At 39.0% G+C, this 20,517-nt stretch overlaps 2 protein-coding genes across 3 annotated transcripts in view; one reads left to right on the plus strand and one right to left on the minus strand.

Annotated features, from left to right (window-relative positions):
• Positions 1 to 13,674, minus strand: part of tweek (transmembrane protein KIAA1109 homolog tweek) — a 52,181-nt gene extending 38,507 nt beyond the window's left edge. For both annotated transcript variants that reach the window (XM_085955216.1, XM_085955215.1), the window contains exons 1-9: positions 13,535 to 13,674; positions 12,392 to 12,630; positions 11,573 to 11,716; positions 5,098 to 10,245; positions 2,895 to 3,052; positions 2,082 to 2,566; positions 1,211 to 1,391; positions 956 to 1,117; positions 254 to 376 (exon numbers count right to left, since the gene is read on the minus strand). In XM_085955216.1, coding sequence (XP_085811342.1) covers positions 254 to 376; positions 956 to 1,117; positions 1,211 to 1,391; positions 2,082 to 2,566; positions 2,895 to 3,052; positions 5,098 to 10,245; positions 11,573 to 11,716; positions 12,392 to 12,630; positions 13,535 to 13,536 — 6,642 coding nt within the window. In that variant the 5' untranslated portion in view covers positions 13,537 to 13,674. The remainder of the gene's footprint in view (positions 1 to 253; positions 377 to 955; positions 1,118 to 1,210; positions 1,392 to 2,081; positions 2,567 to 2,894; positions 3,053 to 5,097; positions 10,246 to 11,572; positions 11,717 to 12,391; positions 12,631 to 13,534) is intronic.
• Positions 13,675 to 14,083: 409 nt separating this feature from the next.
• Kap-alpha3 (karyopherin alpha3) lies at positions 14,084 to 18,710 on the plus strand. The gene is made up of 6 exons (XM_085955220.1): positions 14,084 to 14,357; positions 14,467 to 15,150; positions 16,136 to 16,378; positions 16,463 to 16,735; positions 16,843 to 17,025; positions 17,706 to 18,710. The coding sequence occupies exons 1-6, from the start codon at positions 14,292 to 14,294 to the stop codon at positions 17,799 to 17,801; spliced, it is 1,545 nt and encodes a 514-aa protein (XP_085811346.1). The 5' UTR covers positions 14,084 to 14,291; the 3' UTR covers positions 17,802 to 18,710.
• The last annotated feature ends 1,807 nt before the right edge of the window (positions 18,711 to 20,517 follow it).

Genomic DNA, 20,517 nt, shown 5'->3' on the forward strand with positions numbered 1-20,517 from the left:
GTTTGCCATACTACGACGTGGTGTCAGTGTTTCTAAACACATCAAAGAGTGTCAACAGGGCGCCAACATTCACGACGCTTGAGTAAGATTCAAACACATATCATTCACTTGCCGCATGTGTTCTGAACCAATTAAGCTACTGACCCAAGGAATGGCATCTTTGTAATTAAAATCAAGGCAATGATATAACTAACTAGATTTATGATGGCATCAAGAAGTATCAGTCTTGAATAAAAAAAAAAAATATATTTACCTCAACCAAGTCGGGTAGAGTGAATGTGACATTCAGGGGTTTTATCTTCGATTTGTAATTGTGCTCCAATAAGAGTGGAGCGAACAAAAAGTTCTGCCAATGCTTGCTCAGTACAATGACACCCTGAAAAAAATGTTTTTTTTAAATATTAGCATTCTAGAAAGCCTCTATCAATGTGAGCGTATGATAGAGTACATAAACAATAACAAAATCCAATCGAGGCCCGCTTCACTAAAAACAATTCATATGGAGACTATTAATTTGTTCTTTTTAAAAGTCTTAATGTAATGTTGGAAATGTCTTGATTTAATAATTTGTAAAGTATATAATATCGTCGATCTATCATGTAAGTATCGTAAATCCAAAATAAGTTTTTTCTAGGAGAAAGCAAAAATCTTCTAAAAGAAAAACAAAAAATGACAGCTATTCCTGGTATTTACAGGATTTTCAAATTTATCAATTGGACATGGTTTACAAGCTTTTTATAATTTGATTTTTGTTATAATTAGATGTGTTATGGGTGCAAGAATCTTACATAGGCTTGGTAGCTTATAGCTAGTATTCAATAACATTTTACCAAAATGGCATTTCCGAGTTTATATGAAAATATAATGAGAATAAATTTAAATGGTTATTTCACTATTGAGATTGTTATATTACACTTTTTAGCTTATTTAACTATGAATTATCAAGATAAATTACCCTTCTCAGAGTGGATAATGATGGTAGATGCTTTTCAGCTAGATCGGCTTGAATAGCTGCAATATCTGCTTGACACAAATACCTCAGTAAAACTGCACACAACTGCAATGAAGGATCCTCTCGAAGCGCTTGAGCCAGGTGTGTTTGTCTCGAATAACGACTCTTGAAAAACAAAAAAGAAATACAAATCATTGATCCGTAAGGTGCCGTATTTGTTAATCTTAATTAAATTTATTGATTTGTAGTATTTTTTACCTTTATCGGCATATGAATCTGCGGTACATCCAAGGTGGCAGCCATTAAACTGGCACAAGTTGCCGTAACTCTCCTATAATAAGCTCGGTAGAGTGCTACGACCCTTATGCCTAAACGGTTGCACGGATTCATCCAAGCATTGATGGCGGGAGACGCAGTTGTCAGCAAATTCCAATCCAACCTAAAAATATTATATAACAGCTCTCATTATTATTGACAGTTAAAACATTCAATTATTCACTATGTATGTTAAAATCAGAGCTGTCGAACCCTTACATTTTAAAAGATTCAGTTCAATGAAAATCGTAAGGGTTTAGGTTTGTTTCTTCAAATAAAATCTAATTCTTCATCTAACTTTCATATTATGCCTTTACAAAAAATTTGGGTATGATTTCGAATTAAACCAAAATTGTATATTTTGTTAAGATGGTTGGTTTACAAATAATATACTTAGTGTATACATGTGGAAAATTAAATTTGGCTATATAAGATATCAACAATCAGGTTATACACATATAATATATTTTTTACACGTAAATGAAGTGCAAAATATATTAAACTGACGAATTAACGCACGTGGTATGGAAAAACTTATTACCTACCATCATAGTTACTAAACATTATTATGTTGAAATTTTTAATCATTGCTGGTCAAAAATTAATTTTTTTTAAAAACTGACATAACGAGGGTTCTGGTTCCAAAATAATTATGCAACTCTCAGGGTTCCAGGGTTCGCTTTCAACAAATTTACTGCCTCATTTCCGATTATATTACCCGGTATTTGAGCAAGCAGCAGCGAAATGATTAGAAGGTTAATTTATTGGATAATATATTACGTAACAATAATGAATATTGAATGTATAAATTTACCTGGTGTAGTCAATCTTTTTGGTAATGGGAGACCTCGGCGGAGCTGCGAAGTTGAACCAAACCGTCTTGAGGTCGATAACACAGGTGGAAGCCTTTTCAGTGTCTTTTGCTGGTATTATAGCATTTGCACTGGGATCAGTTGCCAAATCAGCATCGGGAATATTCGTGTCAGGGTTGGTGCAGCCCAAATTGGGAGTGCTGGGCTTCGAAGACGTGGACTCTTTTTTTTTGAATATCTCATCAATGACAGAGGTCCTCGGCAGCTTGACGGGTTTTTCGGGTTTACATTCCTCAGAACGAAGAGAATCCGCATAGCAGATGTCACTGTCTGTCTTGGAGGTCATTTTGTCATCGCTTCCCGGGTCGACTTTATCAAAATGGAGATGCTTTGTGACTTTTATGGACGTACCTTCTAGTCCGCATTCAAACATAATATAGCCGATTTCCTCTTTAGGAGGTTCTTCATCTTTTTTCGAACGTGAATCCTAAAATAATGAAAAACGATTTGGTATTGATTCATTAATGTGTTAAACCTTTCACACCATAGGGTCTTAAAAATCATCTGCTGAACCTATGACTCAACTAGAAAGTGGCGGCAATTGGAGGAAAGGATACAATACTGAGCTTTGAAACAATAGCAGCAGAGTTCAATCACTCAAACTTGGGGGACTGCGCTGGGTACCTAATGAGTAGTGAGAGAGTTATTTTCAGCAAAATAAAATCTATTTCCTATTCTATCAAAAAAGTTCAGTTTTTCAGTCAAGTTGACTATTGGTAATAGTGAAAAAGTGATTTTAGAATGTATGTAATTACCGCTGCCTTTTCGAAACAGTCATCGTTCAGAAAACTTTCTGGGATCTTGATGCACTTGAATGACACTTTGGATTGATGCGTCGGTATGCTGGTGATGACAGCATCTTTGATTAACGATCCAGCATTGTGGAGCCTGCGAAGTTGGGCGTGGACTTTGCCTACAATAAACACACAATTAATAAAACTTTGACCATCTTGCTGAAACATATAAAAGGGAAGCTAAAATAGAGTAATAATTTATAGTGTCGCTTATTTGTAAAAATAAAGTTTATTTTTGGAATTAATTGTTAAATTCCGCTCAATAGTTAAATTATTAATACTAAATAAAACCAGACTTTGAAATTTATGATAAATTCTGTGTCATTTCTTGTTACAAAACAAATACAGTTATTATACACATTATACATAGTTGGAGAGGCTCGGAACTTCCCCAGATTGGTAACCCAATTCAATTTTTCAGAAAGAATACAGTCAAACTCGGTTATTACAATCACGGACATAGCGAGATCTCGGATATATTGAGGAATCATTCGTTGACATTTTAGTTTATGATTTTCTCCATACATTTATTCACTTTTATAACAAGCTACTTATCGGATATATATACCGAGTAAAAATATCGTCAAAAATTTTCTTAAAACTGTTAATATGTCGATCGTTTAAATTCATAAGCAATAAAATCCGATAGTAGTAGGATTACGTGTATGACACTAGTTTCTAAGTACCTAGTGTCTAAAGGTACGTTTACATTTGACACTAATATCGTCATATTTATGTATGACACCATATTCACTTAAGTGTAAACAGTAAGTATATTTGTATCTGCCACTTATTTTGCGTGTGTCGACTCTCACCTACCACTTATTCAATCTACTTATATACGCAAATGTAAACACCTCGTATTCGACAAGTTCGAACTTGGAGCGATATATCACCGAAGTTGGACCACCGTCTACTTTTATGTCAAGTACCTGACACATTATTCGTAGTTTGACAGGTACCTAGTGAATTGCATATGTATATTTCTAAAACAACGGACAATCAATTATCATAGGTACACCATGAATGTATGCCCAACGTTTACGTTAATAAATGTACTGTAGCGATCTGTCAAAAATCATAGACAATGAGAAATAAATCGGATGTGCCGTGTTCTATGGATTTTGTTCGAAAATAAAATATCGCTTGTTCTCGGCACATACGATTAATTCTGATGCACTCTGTGAAGAAAAAATGCGCTTCAAATGGTATTACCTAATTCATTTTGGCCCACACCTGCACTCGTATTAGGTACGATAATATTATATTGAATATGCAATGACGATCAAGTGCTAGATATCGCAATGTTACTGTTAATAATCGTTCTTCTACGCATTTCTGAATTGTGTGTCTTGTTTTTGGCAAAAGGTCCAATCTTGCAAACTAAAGTTCACAAATTGAGTTGGATCTTCGATTTTAAACTCTGACATTAAACGGAAGGCACCTAGTTCTTCTCGTCGCTGAATCCATTCCCGCATCCATCTAGACCATTTTTTCCTCCTTTTTGTTGCCAAAAGACTTATAGAAAGATAGAAAATAATAACACTCGCTGCTTTCTTTTTTAACATTCCCATATTGACAACTGACATCGAATAAATTACAATATCATATGTAAACACCGCATATATTTATTCCAATGTTGCCATTGAATAAAGTGTCGAGACTTTATTTCAACGAGAAGTATACCAGAATTTTATGTCAGATCCATGCAGGTGTAAACAGTAAGTGAAATTTTATGTCAGACACATAAAATAAGTATAACGGTATAAGTGTCAGATGTAAACGTACCATAAGTACCTAATTGGTGTTTTCGTTGACGAAATTGAAAAAGTATCCACGCATATGGTTGAAATTTCATCTAAAAAAATCTAAGCTGAAGTCAGTAGGTACCTACCAGCGTTCATTACAATAAACAACTTCTTTTGTAGTTTATGAATGCCATGCTTGTTTCAGGGAACAATTCTAATTGTGTATTTTTGTTTGAATTGCGACTTTTTGTGTTATGTAACCGCTCATTTAAAAATACCTATTCTCTGATATAACGAGTAATGCTTATAACAAGCAAAGTCGGTCCTATCTTCCTCGTAATAACCAAGTTCGACTGTATTTGGATTTGGGAAGTGCTTTAATATTAATAGTGAATATGATTATGATTTAATCTTACCAATATCAAGAACAATGTTGATATCTTCCCCACTTTTTTGTGATGTCTCTAAATATTCCGCCTCCTTTTTATCTTGATGAACGGACGAATTGTCCGAGTGGGCAGAAATAAAAGCTTTAGGGGCCTTTATGATCCGGAATGTTTTCTTATGATTCAGGACGCGCAACGTCGGTCGGTAATGGACGCGGACCTCTTCCAGCATCTGTTCGTTACATGTATACTTGAAGTTCACATTTTCAATGTAGACTGCGAAGAGAGAAGCGCAGGTCAGGTCTTGGACGTTGTCCAATGCGGAGAAGGTTATCATATCCTCGACAATGGACGACTGCAGCAGGACGACGTTCACTTTTGGCACGAATACGTTGAAATTCAACTGGGTGGACGTATTTTCTTCGTAGATATTGACGTGAGAGTTCTTGTCCGCCTTTCCGTCGGCCGGTTTGTCTTTTCTTCCGTTAGCGTGCTGAATCCAATTAGCCGAGTTCTGCTCATGCTTCAGAATGTTAGCGGCCTCCACGGTCCGAGCGCAAGAGAAGTGCAGGTGATTCAGGATGGCCAGCGGGTGCACGGATGCCATGAGGGGCGTCAGTGTCTCCACGAACCGCTGTACGCTCTCCAGCAGCAACGGACTGATCATGACATCGACGGCGCCCCTGAACTTTAAAACGACGACATTGCAGGAGTTCGCCTTGCTTATGTGGGATTCTTCGATGACGCCTTCTGCGTTATGTTCGCGATCTTCGGCTGCCCCCTGCGAGAGTTCCCACCACGTCTGCGAATATGGGTGGATCTTTCCTTGGACTTTGAACTGAGAATTTATACTATTGAATGCTGTATTATCAGCGGGCTGCGAAGGATTCTCCTGGCGCGGAACGAGTCGGATACCCACATTTTCCATTTTCTTCTGGAAGGCCGGAGTGAACTTGCCGCCAGCGTAGATCAGCTTTCCATTCTCTCCACTCTTGAACAGCGACACTGAGAATGCATCAGTACCCTTGGGCAGGGAGCATTGCGACCAGTTTTTGCATCTGTAATGTGTAAGATGGCTGACATAGCTGGCCATCAGTAGAGGAGATTCGCAGATGGGCTTGTTGGCTTGGGCATGCAGATTGATGAGAGTCATATCCTCTTGGGATGACAGCGCTGATATGAACGACGTGGAGGAGAAGGATCGACTGTCGTCAGAATCAATCGGCGCGTAGTCTGAGGGTAAGGAATTTTTCTGCGTCGCCGTGTGAAAGGAGTCAGCGAGGGATGGAATGCTGTATTTTTTGCCAGGACGCTGCTCGCCAGAAGCAGACAGTGTTCTGTGCTGAGAGCTATCACCGAATTTGCTATCGCGGGAATGCCTCAAGCTAGAAGACCTGCTAGTGGAAACTTCCTCCTCGGCAGAGAAGAATATCTCTGATTGGTTGGCGCTGCTCATGGAGACCGTTCTCTGGACCTCCTTGGGGTCCTGCTCGTCAACTGCGTGAGAATTGAGTGAGTAGTGTGACTCAGAAATGTTCCCCATCTTTTTCTGACTGGCCGCCGGCTCCCTCGCGCTTTGACTCTGGCCGGTCTGCTGGCCAACGCGCTTGGGAACAGGGCCGGGTTGACTCCCCGCTTCCTGCCTGTTGAAATAGTTCAGGGCCAGCTTCGAATCAGACACGCTACTCTCCATCTGAGGCACAGCCAGAACGCTCCTGTTAAGCTTGGAGTCGCTGTCCAGTTTGGGGTTGCCACCGCCCTCCGAGTCTATCAGCCGGGCATACGGAACCTCAGCTTTACCGTTACCCACAGGGGCCGGATTGGATCCCTTATAGACCGATGTGTAGGAGAATCTCCGGGTCAGACTATTACGTTGCGAGGAGGAGTTGAAGGGGGGTTGGCGTGCAGATGGCTGTGGAGAGGGGCTAGTAACCGATGGTTGTGGGGAGCCCCGGAGGCAGACCTCGAGGCCGCCATAGGGCGGAGTGTGAAATATCAGCTGCCCCTCGTGCAGGAGGCTCTGGCCATATCCATACTCGCCACTTTTGGCGTCCTGGATGTTGAATACAGCCACGTTGATCCCTTCCTGGACATCGGCTCGGTTTGGTTTCAAAAATTTAGGGCCATTTCTATTGGAGCCGAAGAACGAGCACCCCCCAAGACACCCGCATGGAACACTTTTCCCGGGGCAGTCCTCTGCGGGCCACAGGAATCGAAGCCTCTTGGACTTTTCATCGTGCAGTTTCAAAAACTCATTCTGGACTCCAACCTCGATGGAGGGCAGTGACGTCGCGGCCTCCAGTAAGACAGGCCCCAACGACACATTTCCCACTTCAATCCAGGAGTCTGCCTCAGAGGGTCTGTGTCTGGAATTGGGGCCACCGGCTCCAGGCTTACCTTGTGGAGAGGTCTGGGTGCCAGCCCGGGCGTACTGGGCGAACCTCACATGAGGTAGCAGACCAGTTATCCCGCCACCGAACCGGTCACCGTGCAGATTGCACAGGCAGAGCCGTATGGGTGACATCCAGGTCTGCAGGGCAGTCCCGTTCTCCGCGACATAGACGTCGATCATGTCTATCGCCACCCTTGACATCCGATACTTTATGTCTTCGCTGGTGGGACAGTGGCGCTTGGTCTGAAGATTTGTGTGAACACACGCGACAGAGTTTCGGCCGTGATGGCACGTCTTCGCAGCCTTTGGCGGGCTCAGAGTGTTCTCAGCATCGCCGGCCAGAAGGATGAAGGTCTCCAAAGATCCGACGAGGTGAAAGAGCTGCGAGATGGTGAGTCTCCCGGTGAGCTGGCCCAGCTGTACCTCCAGCAGCCAGGCATACTCGACTGTCTCATCATCTAGAGAGCGATCCTCGTCGCTAAACATGGCATGGCCGCGCACCTGGAGGGAAGACAGCAGCAAGTGACCTTGGTTCAGGTGCGCACCGGAGACGGTCTGGCTTGACGGGGGGCCGTCAGAAACGACCAGCATGGATGGGCTGATCAGCAACTGCAACTTGGTTTCCTTATATCCCTTCTTCATCTCAAAGCCAAATCTCTCAATGAGAATGAGAGGGCGGGTGTGATCATCATTCCCGCAGTCCTTGGCTAGATATCCCTGAATATCGTGCAGCGTGACAGACACTATCACCTCGAGGGGCCGGTATGCTCTGGGATCGAACGCAACCTTTACATTGTCGGAAGAGTCCTCCCCCGAGACCGGAGTTGCGACACCGCCACCGCTGGGCTGCCTCTCGCCTAGCTTAATACTGGGCTCACCAAAGTCAGGCGCAACGTTCTTTTGCATGTCTGTGAACGCTTGATCTTCCCCAAATATGTTCTCCTTCAGGTTAATGAAATTCCTGACAATCGATCCATAAAGCATAATGACGGATGGGCCAATCTCAAGCTCCACGCTAACCTCGTCTGGCGTCACAGTGCTGGGATCAAATTTGTTCTTGCCCTCGTTATTCCACTGCACGTGGGGCTGCTTTCTCGAGCGTGCTATCCGCATGGGAGAGAGCAGGATCTCCTCCTTCTCAGGGGTGGTGATGTCGGCCTGGGGGTCGGGCCCCAATGGTGCTACAGGGTGGTACGTGTATTTGATGCTGATGGCCACGATGGGCACGGACCAGCACTTTATCCAACCGAGGTTGCTCAAGCATTTCTTGCGCCACTTGGGAACAGTTGATTTCGGTTTGTCGATCTGTAGGTGCATGTTCTTCTCCAGAGCCAGCAGGATGACCCTACTCGTGTTAATCTCCGGCAAGTAGAGACACATGTCCACCCCTTCCCCCTGGATCCAAATCTTTAGTGGCACCACTGACGGAAGAAAATCCTCGAACGGCAGATCGAAAGACAGATCAAAAAGGTCACCGCAGAAGGCAACGTGGGTATTCTCTTGATTGGTGGAGCTGCAGTCGACCCAGTTGTACTGGTTGGAGATTGTAATGAGCTCAAAGTCCTTCAGCAGCAGGGATATCTTCCATGTGTATGGGACAAAGTGCAAAATATCCGGGCGGGCTTTGGATGACCAGTCATCGAGCAGATCCTGGAAGAAACCCTTGTGGGAGTACACCAGGTTGGCGGTCGCCTTGCATCCAGTAAAGCCGATGGACCAGCTTTGGTGTTGATTCCATGTCAGCGGATAGTGACACTTGACTGCGAACTCCAGTGTCTCGCTTTCGGCCAGACTCCGGTATTGCAGACTTGTTGTGGCTTCCAAGTGCAGCAACTGTCCAGTGATCTTCGTGGTGAAGCCGTCCTGAAGGACAATCCACGGCAGATTGACTTCCAGATAGGATCCGGCGCCTATGTTCACATGGACGGCGTTCGTTTCCTTGTTTTTGGAAAACAATATATCGACAGTTGCCTCGTTCAATGTTGAAAGTCTTATATCGAACGCCTGCATCTGCCTCCTATCCCCGGGTTTTGGCTGAGGGGTCACCACAAGATTCTGATAATCGGCAGGGTAAAAGAACCTGAAGAGGTGCTCACGCTGCCTATCCGCCCACGGGCCGTAACTGAAGTCTGTTCCTTTGCCACATTTGATGTCTACTCCCCATATGGGCGGAGCTGATTCTACCACGTCTCCGTTGGCCAGCTGCAGCAGGACAGGCTCGTCGGGCACCAGGCCGGGCTCGTCCATGTAGAAGTATAATTCTATATAATTGGAGCTCATAACGACGAATCCTTCACCCATGTACCTGGGCGGGTCATCTACCATCCCTGTGTAATTCGGGCTGGGAACAAGCATGACTCGACAGTTTTCCGCTTTAGTTTTCACAAAGTGCATGAGATAATCCAACTTGGAGGCAGGCGGCTTCGTGCTGTAAACCAGATGCGCCTCTTCCACGCTGACAGACAGACTTGTGGGCACCAATCGGTTACCGAAGACCACCCGACCGGAACACACATCCAGCTTAATTACTGGGATGAGGTCCCGCCACGTACGAGCCATCGCAGCTTCCGCTCGTACCTTCCGTTCGTTTGAGTTTGCTCGTTCGTTCGCAAGATTCATTGCGTTCTCTTTTGTAGTAGTGTTTGACTCGTCATTCTTTTCAGGAAATATGGAGGCATCGAGACCGAAGCATTTCTCCAGTTCGCTGTATAATTGGCATCTGTTGTAGACGTGAAGTTCAAACCCGTTGAGCATCACTGATAGTCTAGTATCCGAATGCGATAGATCTGTAATAAATAAAATGTAAATTATAGCGAAACCAATTTTTCATGTACACGTCATAAGCAGTAATGGCTGCCAACATATTCTGTGATCACATTCGTGCCATCCAATGATCTATAGTTACTTTTAGTGCAACATCTTTTCTATTATTTGACAGCATTTTTGGCATTTACTACAAGGGTGGTTTGACAAGTAAGAAAGACAAAAAATAAAACAGAAACTGTTCAGGTAGAATTTTATTTACTTTCAATATAAACTCCTTTTAAATTGACGCCCCTAGGGCAAGAGACATTGGAGAGACATTACATTGGACAATTCAACTCTCCAAATAACCATTTTCAGCATTGATCACTTCACTAATACCTAAAAATTTCTGAACTATTGCTTTAGGTATGAAAATAAATTAAAGTTTCTGGGGGCAAAGCTAGCAAGCAGTATTTTTGCCATCGCAACTAATGTCATGTGAATTGGTGAATTGTTATGGCAGCACATTTTTTCTTGGCCAAATGCAGTTCATTTTATGATTTCCTTACTCAGTTATAGCAAAACAATCATAATCTGGTGATTGCTTTCCTTTGCAAGATAGTGAATCTAAATAGTTATTCCCCGTGGATCTCATAAATTATGCATATCCTTTCTAAGAAACTCTAGCTACTTTGGCTACAGTGCACCGGGTCGCCTCTCTGTTCTTTATTTTGACTATACTTCATGTAGGTTGTAGAGTGGTCGAACTAATAATGTCTGTACACATGCATGGATTTACTGACCAATAGTGTGTAAATTAAACTATCACAATAATGACTGTTTATACATAAAAGTGCTGACTGCCTCACCAATCTCATTCTTCAAGCGTAAGCAAGACGCGTTGTCGTCATCGTATGGTGCTATTTGGTAGGTTGTGAAAATTCGTAAACACACTATTGGTGCCAGTAAATCCATACATGTGTACAAGCGCTATAAAGCTTAGACAATTATAAATTGGTAGAAAAGTTAAAGATTCCAACTCTCGATTAAAACATCCATTTGGACATGGTATAAAATGAGGAAATGAAACCCATCACAGGCAAAGCTTATTTCATAATATACAAATTTTCATGTCTTTCATAGTTTAAGTTGAGATGCAGTTGTCTCTGCTTTTCAATCTGAGGTCAGTTAAAAGAATTTGTGGGTTTTTAAAACCATTTCTTTGATTTTTATCTCATTTGGACATTCACTGTAGTGTTCACCTGTACAGGTCATTGAACCACATTTTAATTTAGAAATCCACGTATGTATGGATTTAAATGATAGTGCATAGTTACATCGAATATTTTACATAAAAGCTGGTCTTACCTTCAGAGACATCCTTCGGGATATATGCACGCCACCAGCGGAATATTAAATAGCCGTCCTGGATTCTTACAGTGTAGTCATAATTCAAGTAGACTAGATCTCGAAACATCACTTTCCCTGATAATGCGTTGATTGTCATGGAACCTGCGATAGATCAACAACAACAAAAGTCTTTATATCGATCACTTCTACCAAATTAATAAGCTAACTTTGCAAAGCTTAATTACCCCAACTACATGATATTTCAGAAAACAATGAATAAGTACCTAGGTACTATAATATTTAAAAGTTTTTAGAATAGATGAAGAAAAACTCGAAGGACGAAATAGGTACAAATTTATTTATTATTGTTTAATTTATCTGAAGAAAGAAGTATGGACTAATTTAAGATAATATTGTTGTTATTATAAGTACCTGCTTTTAAGGTTAACTTTATATACCAAGTATTTAAAACAACGGAAGCAAGATGACATTCAAAACGTGACACTACTCACTATTGATACAACCCAATGAAAATAGAATACAGAATCCACTGACTAAATATCTTACTACTATCTTTATTTTATATTATGCAATGCTTCATTTTCCATGACCACAATTAAATATATTTTTTGAAATGTCAGGAAGACCATAAGGCACACGGGAATGAATGAATATGAATATGAACAGATAATATTATAAAATCATAATTTATTAGTCAAGTTAAAAGTGTGCTCAAAATGATTACCACCACACTTTCTAGTTCTATAGATGCCCATGACTGGTTGTTTAAATTGACCTTAAGAGTTCATAAGGTATGTTTTTCTTTTCTATACTTACCGATCTTAAAGTTTTCATCTTGAAAATAGAAGCGGTTGACGAGTCTTGTCATGATGTATCCGAGCAGTCTGCTGTTGTAATAGGAGTTATAGACGACCCAGCAAACGGCACAAATCAACGAAACGAGCAGCCACATGAAGTTGCTGTCCATTTTGAGGTCTTCCAGGTTCACATGCTGGGTGTAGTTCCACTGGGCCGCCATCGGGGCCATCGGCCCCAGACTGTCTTCTTCCATCGCCCTGAAATATACAATGGAAATAATTAATTATTCTTAATACAATGTTCAAAGAATTTCAAGGTGTTGTTTTATGGTATCTTCACAGTATATCTATTGTCTTTCAACACAATGCTTAAACTGTGTAAGTATATTAAGCTTTTCAATAACATTGGACGGACAAAAGGTATTAAATTTATAAACTCTAATGGCCGTAAAAAATAAATAAAACAAACCGTATAAAGTCCAATACAAAATAGTCTATAACTTATATTAGTTACTTTTCTTTTATTAATAAAGTGTTTTTATATTTTAAATTGTTTTGTTATTCAAATCCCCTGTTGATCATAAAATTTATCTAAAAAAAATTATTTAAAAACGTATCCCCCCCCCCCCCCGTGGGTAACAAACCGGTAGCTGTCAAAAGTGAATCTTTGGGACAAAGATTTTTGAAGGAGTTCAAGTCAGCCAGAAGTTATAGCGATTACAGTAGAAAACTAATTTACCGAATCGCAGATAATATTCTGTGAATTCTGTAAGATAATATTTTTTATTAGATTGGATACTTGAAAAATGCCTTTATTTTTCGGTAAGCGCTGTTCGAATACCAGAAATCCTGTCGAGATAATATTATTTTATTAACTATTTATCTTATTTGAAGTACATAAGTGAGTACCTACTGACTTATTTATTTGTGTTCAAGGTTTAGGATAAGGGCGTATTACGTTTTGAATGTGAAGTGGTTTAGTTCCAGTGTTCTTATAGCATTTTGACACACCTCAATTGTGGAGACAAACAAAAGCATGAATAAGCTACATTATTCGATATATTGACATAAAATAGAACTGTCAAATATTTGTTATAATAATTCAGTTATATTTAAATAAACAATATTATCCCTATTCTCACACTTTAAAAAATAGACGTACATATTGGTTTACAAAGAGTTGTTTTTCACATTGAATAAATTGTCAATAATTAATATTTGATAAGAATTTTTGCATTGAATATTATTCCCCCGTTTTGACATTTTCATTCTTTATTGATTATGTCAAAACTTTAAACCCATTGTGAAGATAGTTGCAGGTTGTTCTGTTTTATGTGTAAACAGTGTAATCGTACACAGCCATACAACGTTAATCATAATTATTATAATTCTAATTTATTATTGTTCAAAATTAGATTATAAATAATTGTTCAATAAATTATTTAATATTAAAAAATATCTGAAGGCTTTTCTTGTCGCACATTGTAGGTACCTTGGTAAATTATTGTACGGTGTTTTATAAAAAAATTATGTTTTGATTAGGTACATATTATCTGAGTTTTAGTCTTTTCCATTACCCACAATTTTAATTTATAGCAATACGATTTTCTTAATTTGGGGTGACCGGAAATTAAACAAGAGGAAAATATTAATATTGATATTTTTACTACGCATTAATAATTAAGGAAAATATTTTTTGTGTATGGTATTTCCGTTCTTCATCACCAAGTCTCGAGGCGTGTAGGGTGCCGAAAACGGACTTGAATATTTATCTTTCGAAGTGATTTGACGTGAATGTTTTGACAGTTTTTAGTTCATAATGTGGTGAAAATCAATAAATTGACAATTGTAAAATATTGTTATTCGCGTGTAAGGAAATTATCTTGGCAACTTAGTAAATTTTGTAGGTTTGTGTAAAAATGGCGTCGCCTGACCCGATAAAGAATCGAATGCAGGTTTTTAAGAACAAAGGAAAGGATCAAGATGTAAGTAAATAATCCGATCAGAAGTTCAATATGCGTGCGATGTCGTGATTTTATTTTTAATTTGTCTTAGCAATTACCGTGCGAACTAACGGTTAACGTCATCTTCCAGGAAATGCGAAGGAGGCGCAATGAGGTGACCGTCGAGTTAAGAAAAAGTAAACGCGATGACACCCTTCAGAAGCGGCGTAACGTTCCTATCACGGATTCTACCGACGAGGATGATACAAATTTCAATCTGGAACAGCTCGTCGCCAACGCCGCCCGAGTCGACGACCCCGTTTTACAATTGACCGCTGTCCAAGCCGCGAGGAAGTTGTTATCGTCAGACAAAAATCCTCCGATCGACGATCTAATAGAGAGCGGCATTCTACCGATATTGGTGCAATGCCTAGCTTGCAACGACAACCCGGCGCTGCAGTTCGAAGCGGCTTGGGGATTAACAAATATCGCCTCGGGAAACTCAGAGCAGACAAATAAAGTGGTCCAAGCCGATGCGGTTCCTTATTTCCTACAGCTGTTGATGTCACCTCACCAAAATGTCTGCGAACAAGCCGTGTGGGCGTTAGGAAACATAATCGGTGACGGTCCACCTTTAAGAGACTACGTCATCGAACTGGGAGTCGTTCAGCCTCTGTTAACATTCATAAGACCAGAGATTTCAATACCGTTTCTCCGAAATGTCACATGGGTTATTGTCAACCTTTGTAGAAACAAGGATCCTCCCCCACCTAAAAATACTATCAAAGATATTCTTCCAGCTCTCCGGCTTCTTATCAACCATACGGATTTGAATGTGAGTATGTAGATTTTTCGGTACAAGTCGGTTATGGGGAAGCCAGACTAGAACCAGACTAATTGTCATAGCTGACTTTGGCAAAATTCATGAATTCAAGAATGAAAACCTAACCTAACCTAAACTAACCCAACCTGACAAATAATCCAGTATATCGGCTATTTTCAAAATGTGATTGCCGCTGGCTTTCCCTATGCAACCGAATTGGGAAAGAATATTAATTATTTACTGTATATTTTTTTTTAATTATGTCGACAATGACTCACTCACTCATGCCGCACTTTCGACTGAACAAAAAATACTTTTCGAGTAAATAAATGATTGATTTTTTAATATGAAAGTGGTCAAAAATTTATTCAATTGGATAATTTTAATATTTTATAATTTATATGAAAGTCAACTTCCAACCAACTCTACTTACGACCAAAGCAAGATCAATTGATATACCACAATATAGGATACGCTTTTACCTAAATTCGCATAGTTTTAACGTCTCGTAAAAATACTAGAATGGTGTCTCAATTCAATTGTGAGATGTCACTGAGCTATTTGGTACGATTTGTATGCACACCAGAAAGATAAATATTATTTTCAATCTCGGAATTCATGAATCCCACTGTCTAGCCTGCCAAGTATTAAGAATAATCTCTTGTATAAAAAAGTACCTAAAATAAGCAATACATTGGTATTGGTAGTATCTAAGAAAAAAGAGATTTTAGGAGTATATTTAGAAAGATTAGAACACTTACTTCACTCTGTATTCTCTTCTTTTGTGTCATCCCTACCTGGACAGTCAGACCTGCCATATGTAAATTACTTTTATAGCATTGGTGAGGGTGGCTCAGCCACGATGACTGAACCTATATGAACGGGTATGCCACAGGAGCAGTGTCACTCTCGAGTTCCAGCTGCTCGAAGTGTCTCTTTAAGACCACATAATAGTCTCATAAAATTATTAAATACTAATTTGGATTTTTCATTTCAGATTTTGATAGATGCTATATGGGCAATCAGTTATCTGACCGATGGCGGAAATGAGCAGATACAAATCGTCATCGATTGTGGAATAGTCCCTAAACTTATACCACTTCTGTCACATAATGAAAGCAAAGTGCAGACGGCCGCCCTTAGAGCCGTCGGCAATATAGTGACCGGATCTGACGAACAGACGCAAACTGTTCTCAATTGTGACGCCTTGGCACATTTCCCTGCACTGCTTGATCACCAGGTACTTTATTATTAATCGATTTGACTGTCTACTCTATAGTCAACGTGTAACCTGAAATATTCATTGATAAAATTATTATTTTAGAAAGAGAAGATTTGCAAAGAAGCGGTATGGTTCCTGTCAAACATCACAGCCGGCAACCGTTTCCAAGTCCAGGCCGTCATCAACGCGGGCCTGCTTCCTAAGATTATTAAAAATCTCAAAAAGGGAGAATTCCAAACAAAGAAAGAAGCGGCGTGGGCGGTTTCCAATCTCACCATCAGCGGAACAAAAGATCAAGTGACTGCGCTCATTCACGAGGGTGTCATCCCACCCTTCTGTGAATTACTCCAATGTAAAGATCCCCAAGTTATCAGCGTAAGTAATAAATTGACACAATATATTACAGATATAAGTAGCCCATAAACGTGACATTATCTTACACGGCAAAGCGAAATCTCGAACTGTATAAATGTCTGTTATAGGTGGTGTTGGATGGAATACACAACATGTTAAAAATGGCCGGTGACGCAGTGGAGCAGACGGCGACTCTGATAGAGGACTGCGGTGGACTGGATAAAATTGAAGAATTACAAAAACATGAAAATGTGGAAATCTATAAGCTGGCATATGAAATTATTGAAAACTATTTTGCAGATGTTGACGATGTAAGTAAATTATCATTTTTAGATACACAAAAATTCCACATTTGTCAAACCTAACCATGCCGCCCAGTCATTTTTAATTTTTAGCATATAGAATCAGAATTTACTTTGAGGTTAATATTTTTTTTAATTCACATTATCTTTTATCATTCGCTTTAATTAGCCGATTCGGCTTAATTTGGTACATTGGGACTAGGGCATTTTGGTCTAATTAAATGAATTCCACATTAAATCAAACAATGAATATTTTTACCAGGATAATAATAAATAAGTAAGTATGTACGATTTAATTCTCCAATGCATCAAGTGTATTCATACAGTCTTCGTTTTCATGGTAACATTGTAAATTGTTGTCTATTGTCGAAAACTCTTCACAATTAACAATGAGAATTTGTAACATGCCCTCATTTTAACATTGCACGATAATCATCAGCATTGTAAATGTCATCTGTGCAAAAATTCTCTAAAAAAGTAGGAATTTTTGTATTTCTCCACTGCTCAGCGCATTGACTGTCCCAATTCAGCGATGTAAATTACTGTTGGTTCATTCTTTGGTTTGGTTTCTGTTCCTTAAGATTTGACCCAAAAAAGCAGCCGCCGCGATTAACCGGTGGCCCAATCAAGTGAAAACGGTCTCTAAAGCACTGATCGATTTAATAATTGTCATATTTCTGTCATTCCAGTTGGACGATGATTTGCACATAGCGCCTCAAGCGGGAGAGGTCGCTTTCCAGTTTGACCCGAACGCGGTGAACCCCCAAGATGGCTTCAAGTTTTAATATATAATTTGTTGGGAAACCTTTTTGACAAAAATATGGCTATTCTGTTTTGAAAGAATAACATTTTTGAAGATTTTAGCCATTTTAACAAGAAACTCATGACCCAAATTGTCTAAATTTATAATTTATTCTACCCATCTTCCTAATAATCGAGGGACTATATCTCTTTATGTTTTAAGCATAAAATCTTACAGCATAATTTTTCATAGAGAGCATTTTTGTTGCAACTTTCAAATCACTGCTCATTACTGTAAATATATTGCGTCAATGCAATTTTCAAATTTATGCGGTTGGATATTTTCGCATTTTCACCGGCCATTTTGTCAATTCTAATTAGGAAGCTTCCTGTTCATCTTTGCCATAGTTGAACGTTTCACGTGGATGATATTATTGTATACATTGTGACAATGTATCATTATGCTAAGAATAGTTATTAAATTAAATTAATGAATTTGTTAATTTCTTTGTCAACACCACAATAAATTGTCTTGATTTTTTCGGTTTTGTTAACGTATTTGTATAATTTAAATTGAACAATAAATAGATTAGGAAATAACAGTTATTAAAAAAATATGTATTCAAATCGGTAATTTCTCCTACCAAATGAGTCAGTAGCCGACTGTGTGTTAATTTCATAATCTATTTACATGTTTATTATCGATCGACCAGTTTGTGCGTCGACCATAAGAGGGCTAATAAAACATAAAAGTCTACATATTACCTATAAGAATATGCAGTCTTATTTTACAGTTAATATGTTTCAGAAAGCATTGTAAACTTTGGATAACCTGTTTATGGTATTAATATAAATCGAGCACGGTTATCGTAATCAATTATGAACACCCGAATCCTATCATGTTCGAGGGATAGTAATTACAACAAAATAAAACATATTTTTTATTTATGAAATACTTTTTTTTATTCCAACACATTTGACATACAAATATTAATCATTAACAACTCTATCGGAGGCATTTGGATGCATTACAACATGACTGGTTGCATAGCAGAATTCATCTGGTGTTCTCCTACAAACCGATGTTATGTACATTTATTATTATGGTGGCAGTTGTACTGTCCAGATTTCCTTTTGATCGGCCACATATGTTCACATGGAGGTGTACACAGGGAATGGATGTAGCATCATTTGGCTCAATCGTGGCTATATGGCAGGGGTTCCCAACCTAATTTTCACCAGGAGCACATTTACAGCCAAAAATGGAATAGTGGGCACATTTTTTTCCAATGTAACTTACATAACTTAGGCAGAGAACTAAATATTAGTTCTATTTTTAACAATTCCAAGTACCTTGTATTAATAAAGTTTTAAATATTATTTAAAAACATTAAATATAATGAAGTGGAAATAATGATTTTAACGATAACGAAGAGATTAGGAGAGCAAACCAGTGTCTCATCACATCTAAGTCATGGATATGATATTGGCTGGCATGGCTACGGATGTCCTGAGAGAGTTCCAATCGAATGGTTTCCCGCGTCCTAGAAGGCCGCTGAATACCACTCGCGGGGTAGAGTATCCTCCACGTAACCTTGCCATTGTACACAGTGGCAAGGATTTGTGTGTATACGCAACCGTATAATTGTATTATTAAAAGCCAGGCACTTGATTGGTTTACTCACATACGCCGTATAATTGTATTGGTAAATTCCAAGCACTTGATTGGTTTACTCACATTTTAATTCAAAAAAATCTATTCCAAATGGCATGGTTACGTGGAGGAGACTCTTTATATGTACGGCAGGGCTATAAAATGTTGACTTTTAAATATAGGAGAGAGTGACATGACGTCGCTATAGGATTTGTTTCCCGAATATCCATTTTTGTCGAAATCGACATTTTAATGCAGTTCAATTTCTTTTATCAAAATCTACCGAAATCATTTATAAAAATAATATATTTTTATCTAGGAACAGAGATATTTTTTTAAAAAACCCGAATACGCCAAGTTAAGTTACAATTACTCCGTGGTGTCCTCCCGAATGTCCAACTATTCGTACCTGAATATCCAAGTTAATTTCGGTCGAAATATATCTCTGGCTGAGTGTTTATTTCCCGAATATGACTTTAGCCAATCAAACCGCGCTCACGCCGTGCATCTCGCTCCCACATTCACGCTGTCTAGCTCTAAAACAATCACGCCCACTTTCATATTTTTTGGCCGTCCGGAGACTTCTTTCAAATTTCGTCTTATTGATATTGTTTTTAACGTTACTATTGTTTTAATAGTGAATTCATCAAATTTGAAGAGATCATTCATAGCTGATACATCTCTAGTTCTCCCTGAACTTACAGTAGAGTTGTGGAAGTGAGTATTTTAACCTAAATAACTGCATTTTGTTTTGATAAATGACACAAAATCCCAACGGTTATATGAATTCTACAGTATGACCCGGCAACTACTATGACGTAAAAAATAATTATTATTTCAAATTATTTTTAATCAAACATTGTTTGTCTTTATTTTACTAATTTTAATCTAGGTATTCTTATGAAAATAAAGGCGATGCTATTATTTATAGTTAATTTAATTTAATATGTATGTTAGTAACTATTTATTTGGTGGATATTATATACTTAGGATATTGGTACCTACCTAATATTAGCAGCCAATGATAATTAATTTACACATGCTATTATTTTGTGTTGTTATTCCTTACAATAGTAAATATATAATATTTATTTGGTGGTTTGTAA

The sequence above is a fragment of the Rhyacophila brunnea genome, unplaced genomic scaffold (assembly GCF_057557595.1).
Source record: "Rhyacophila brunnea isolate RB1 unplaced genomic scaffold, BYU_Rbru_1.0 scaffold_5, whole genome shotgun sequence".
Classification (NCBI taxonomy): Eukaryota; Metazoa; Arthropoda; class Insecta; order Trichoptera; family Rhyacophilidae; genus Rhyacophila; species Rhyacophila brunnea.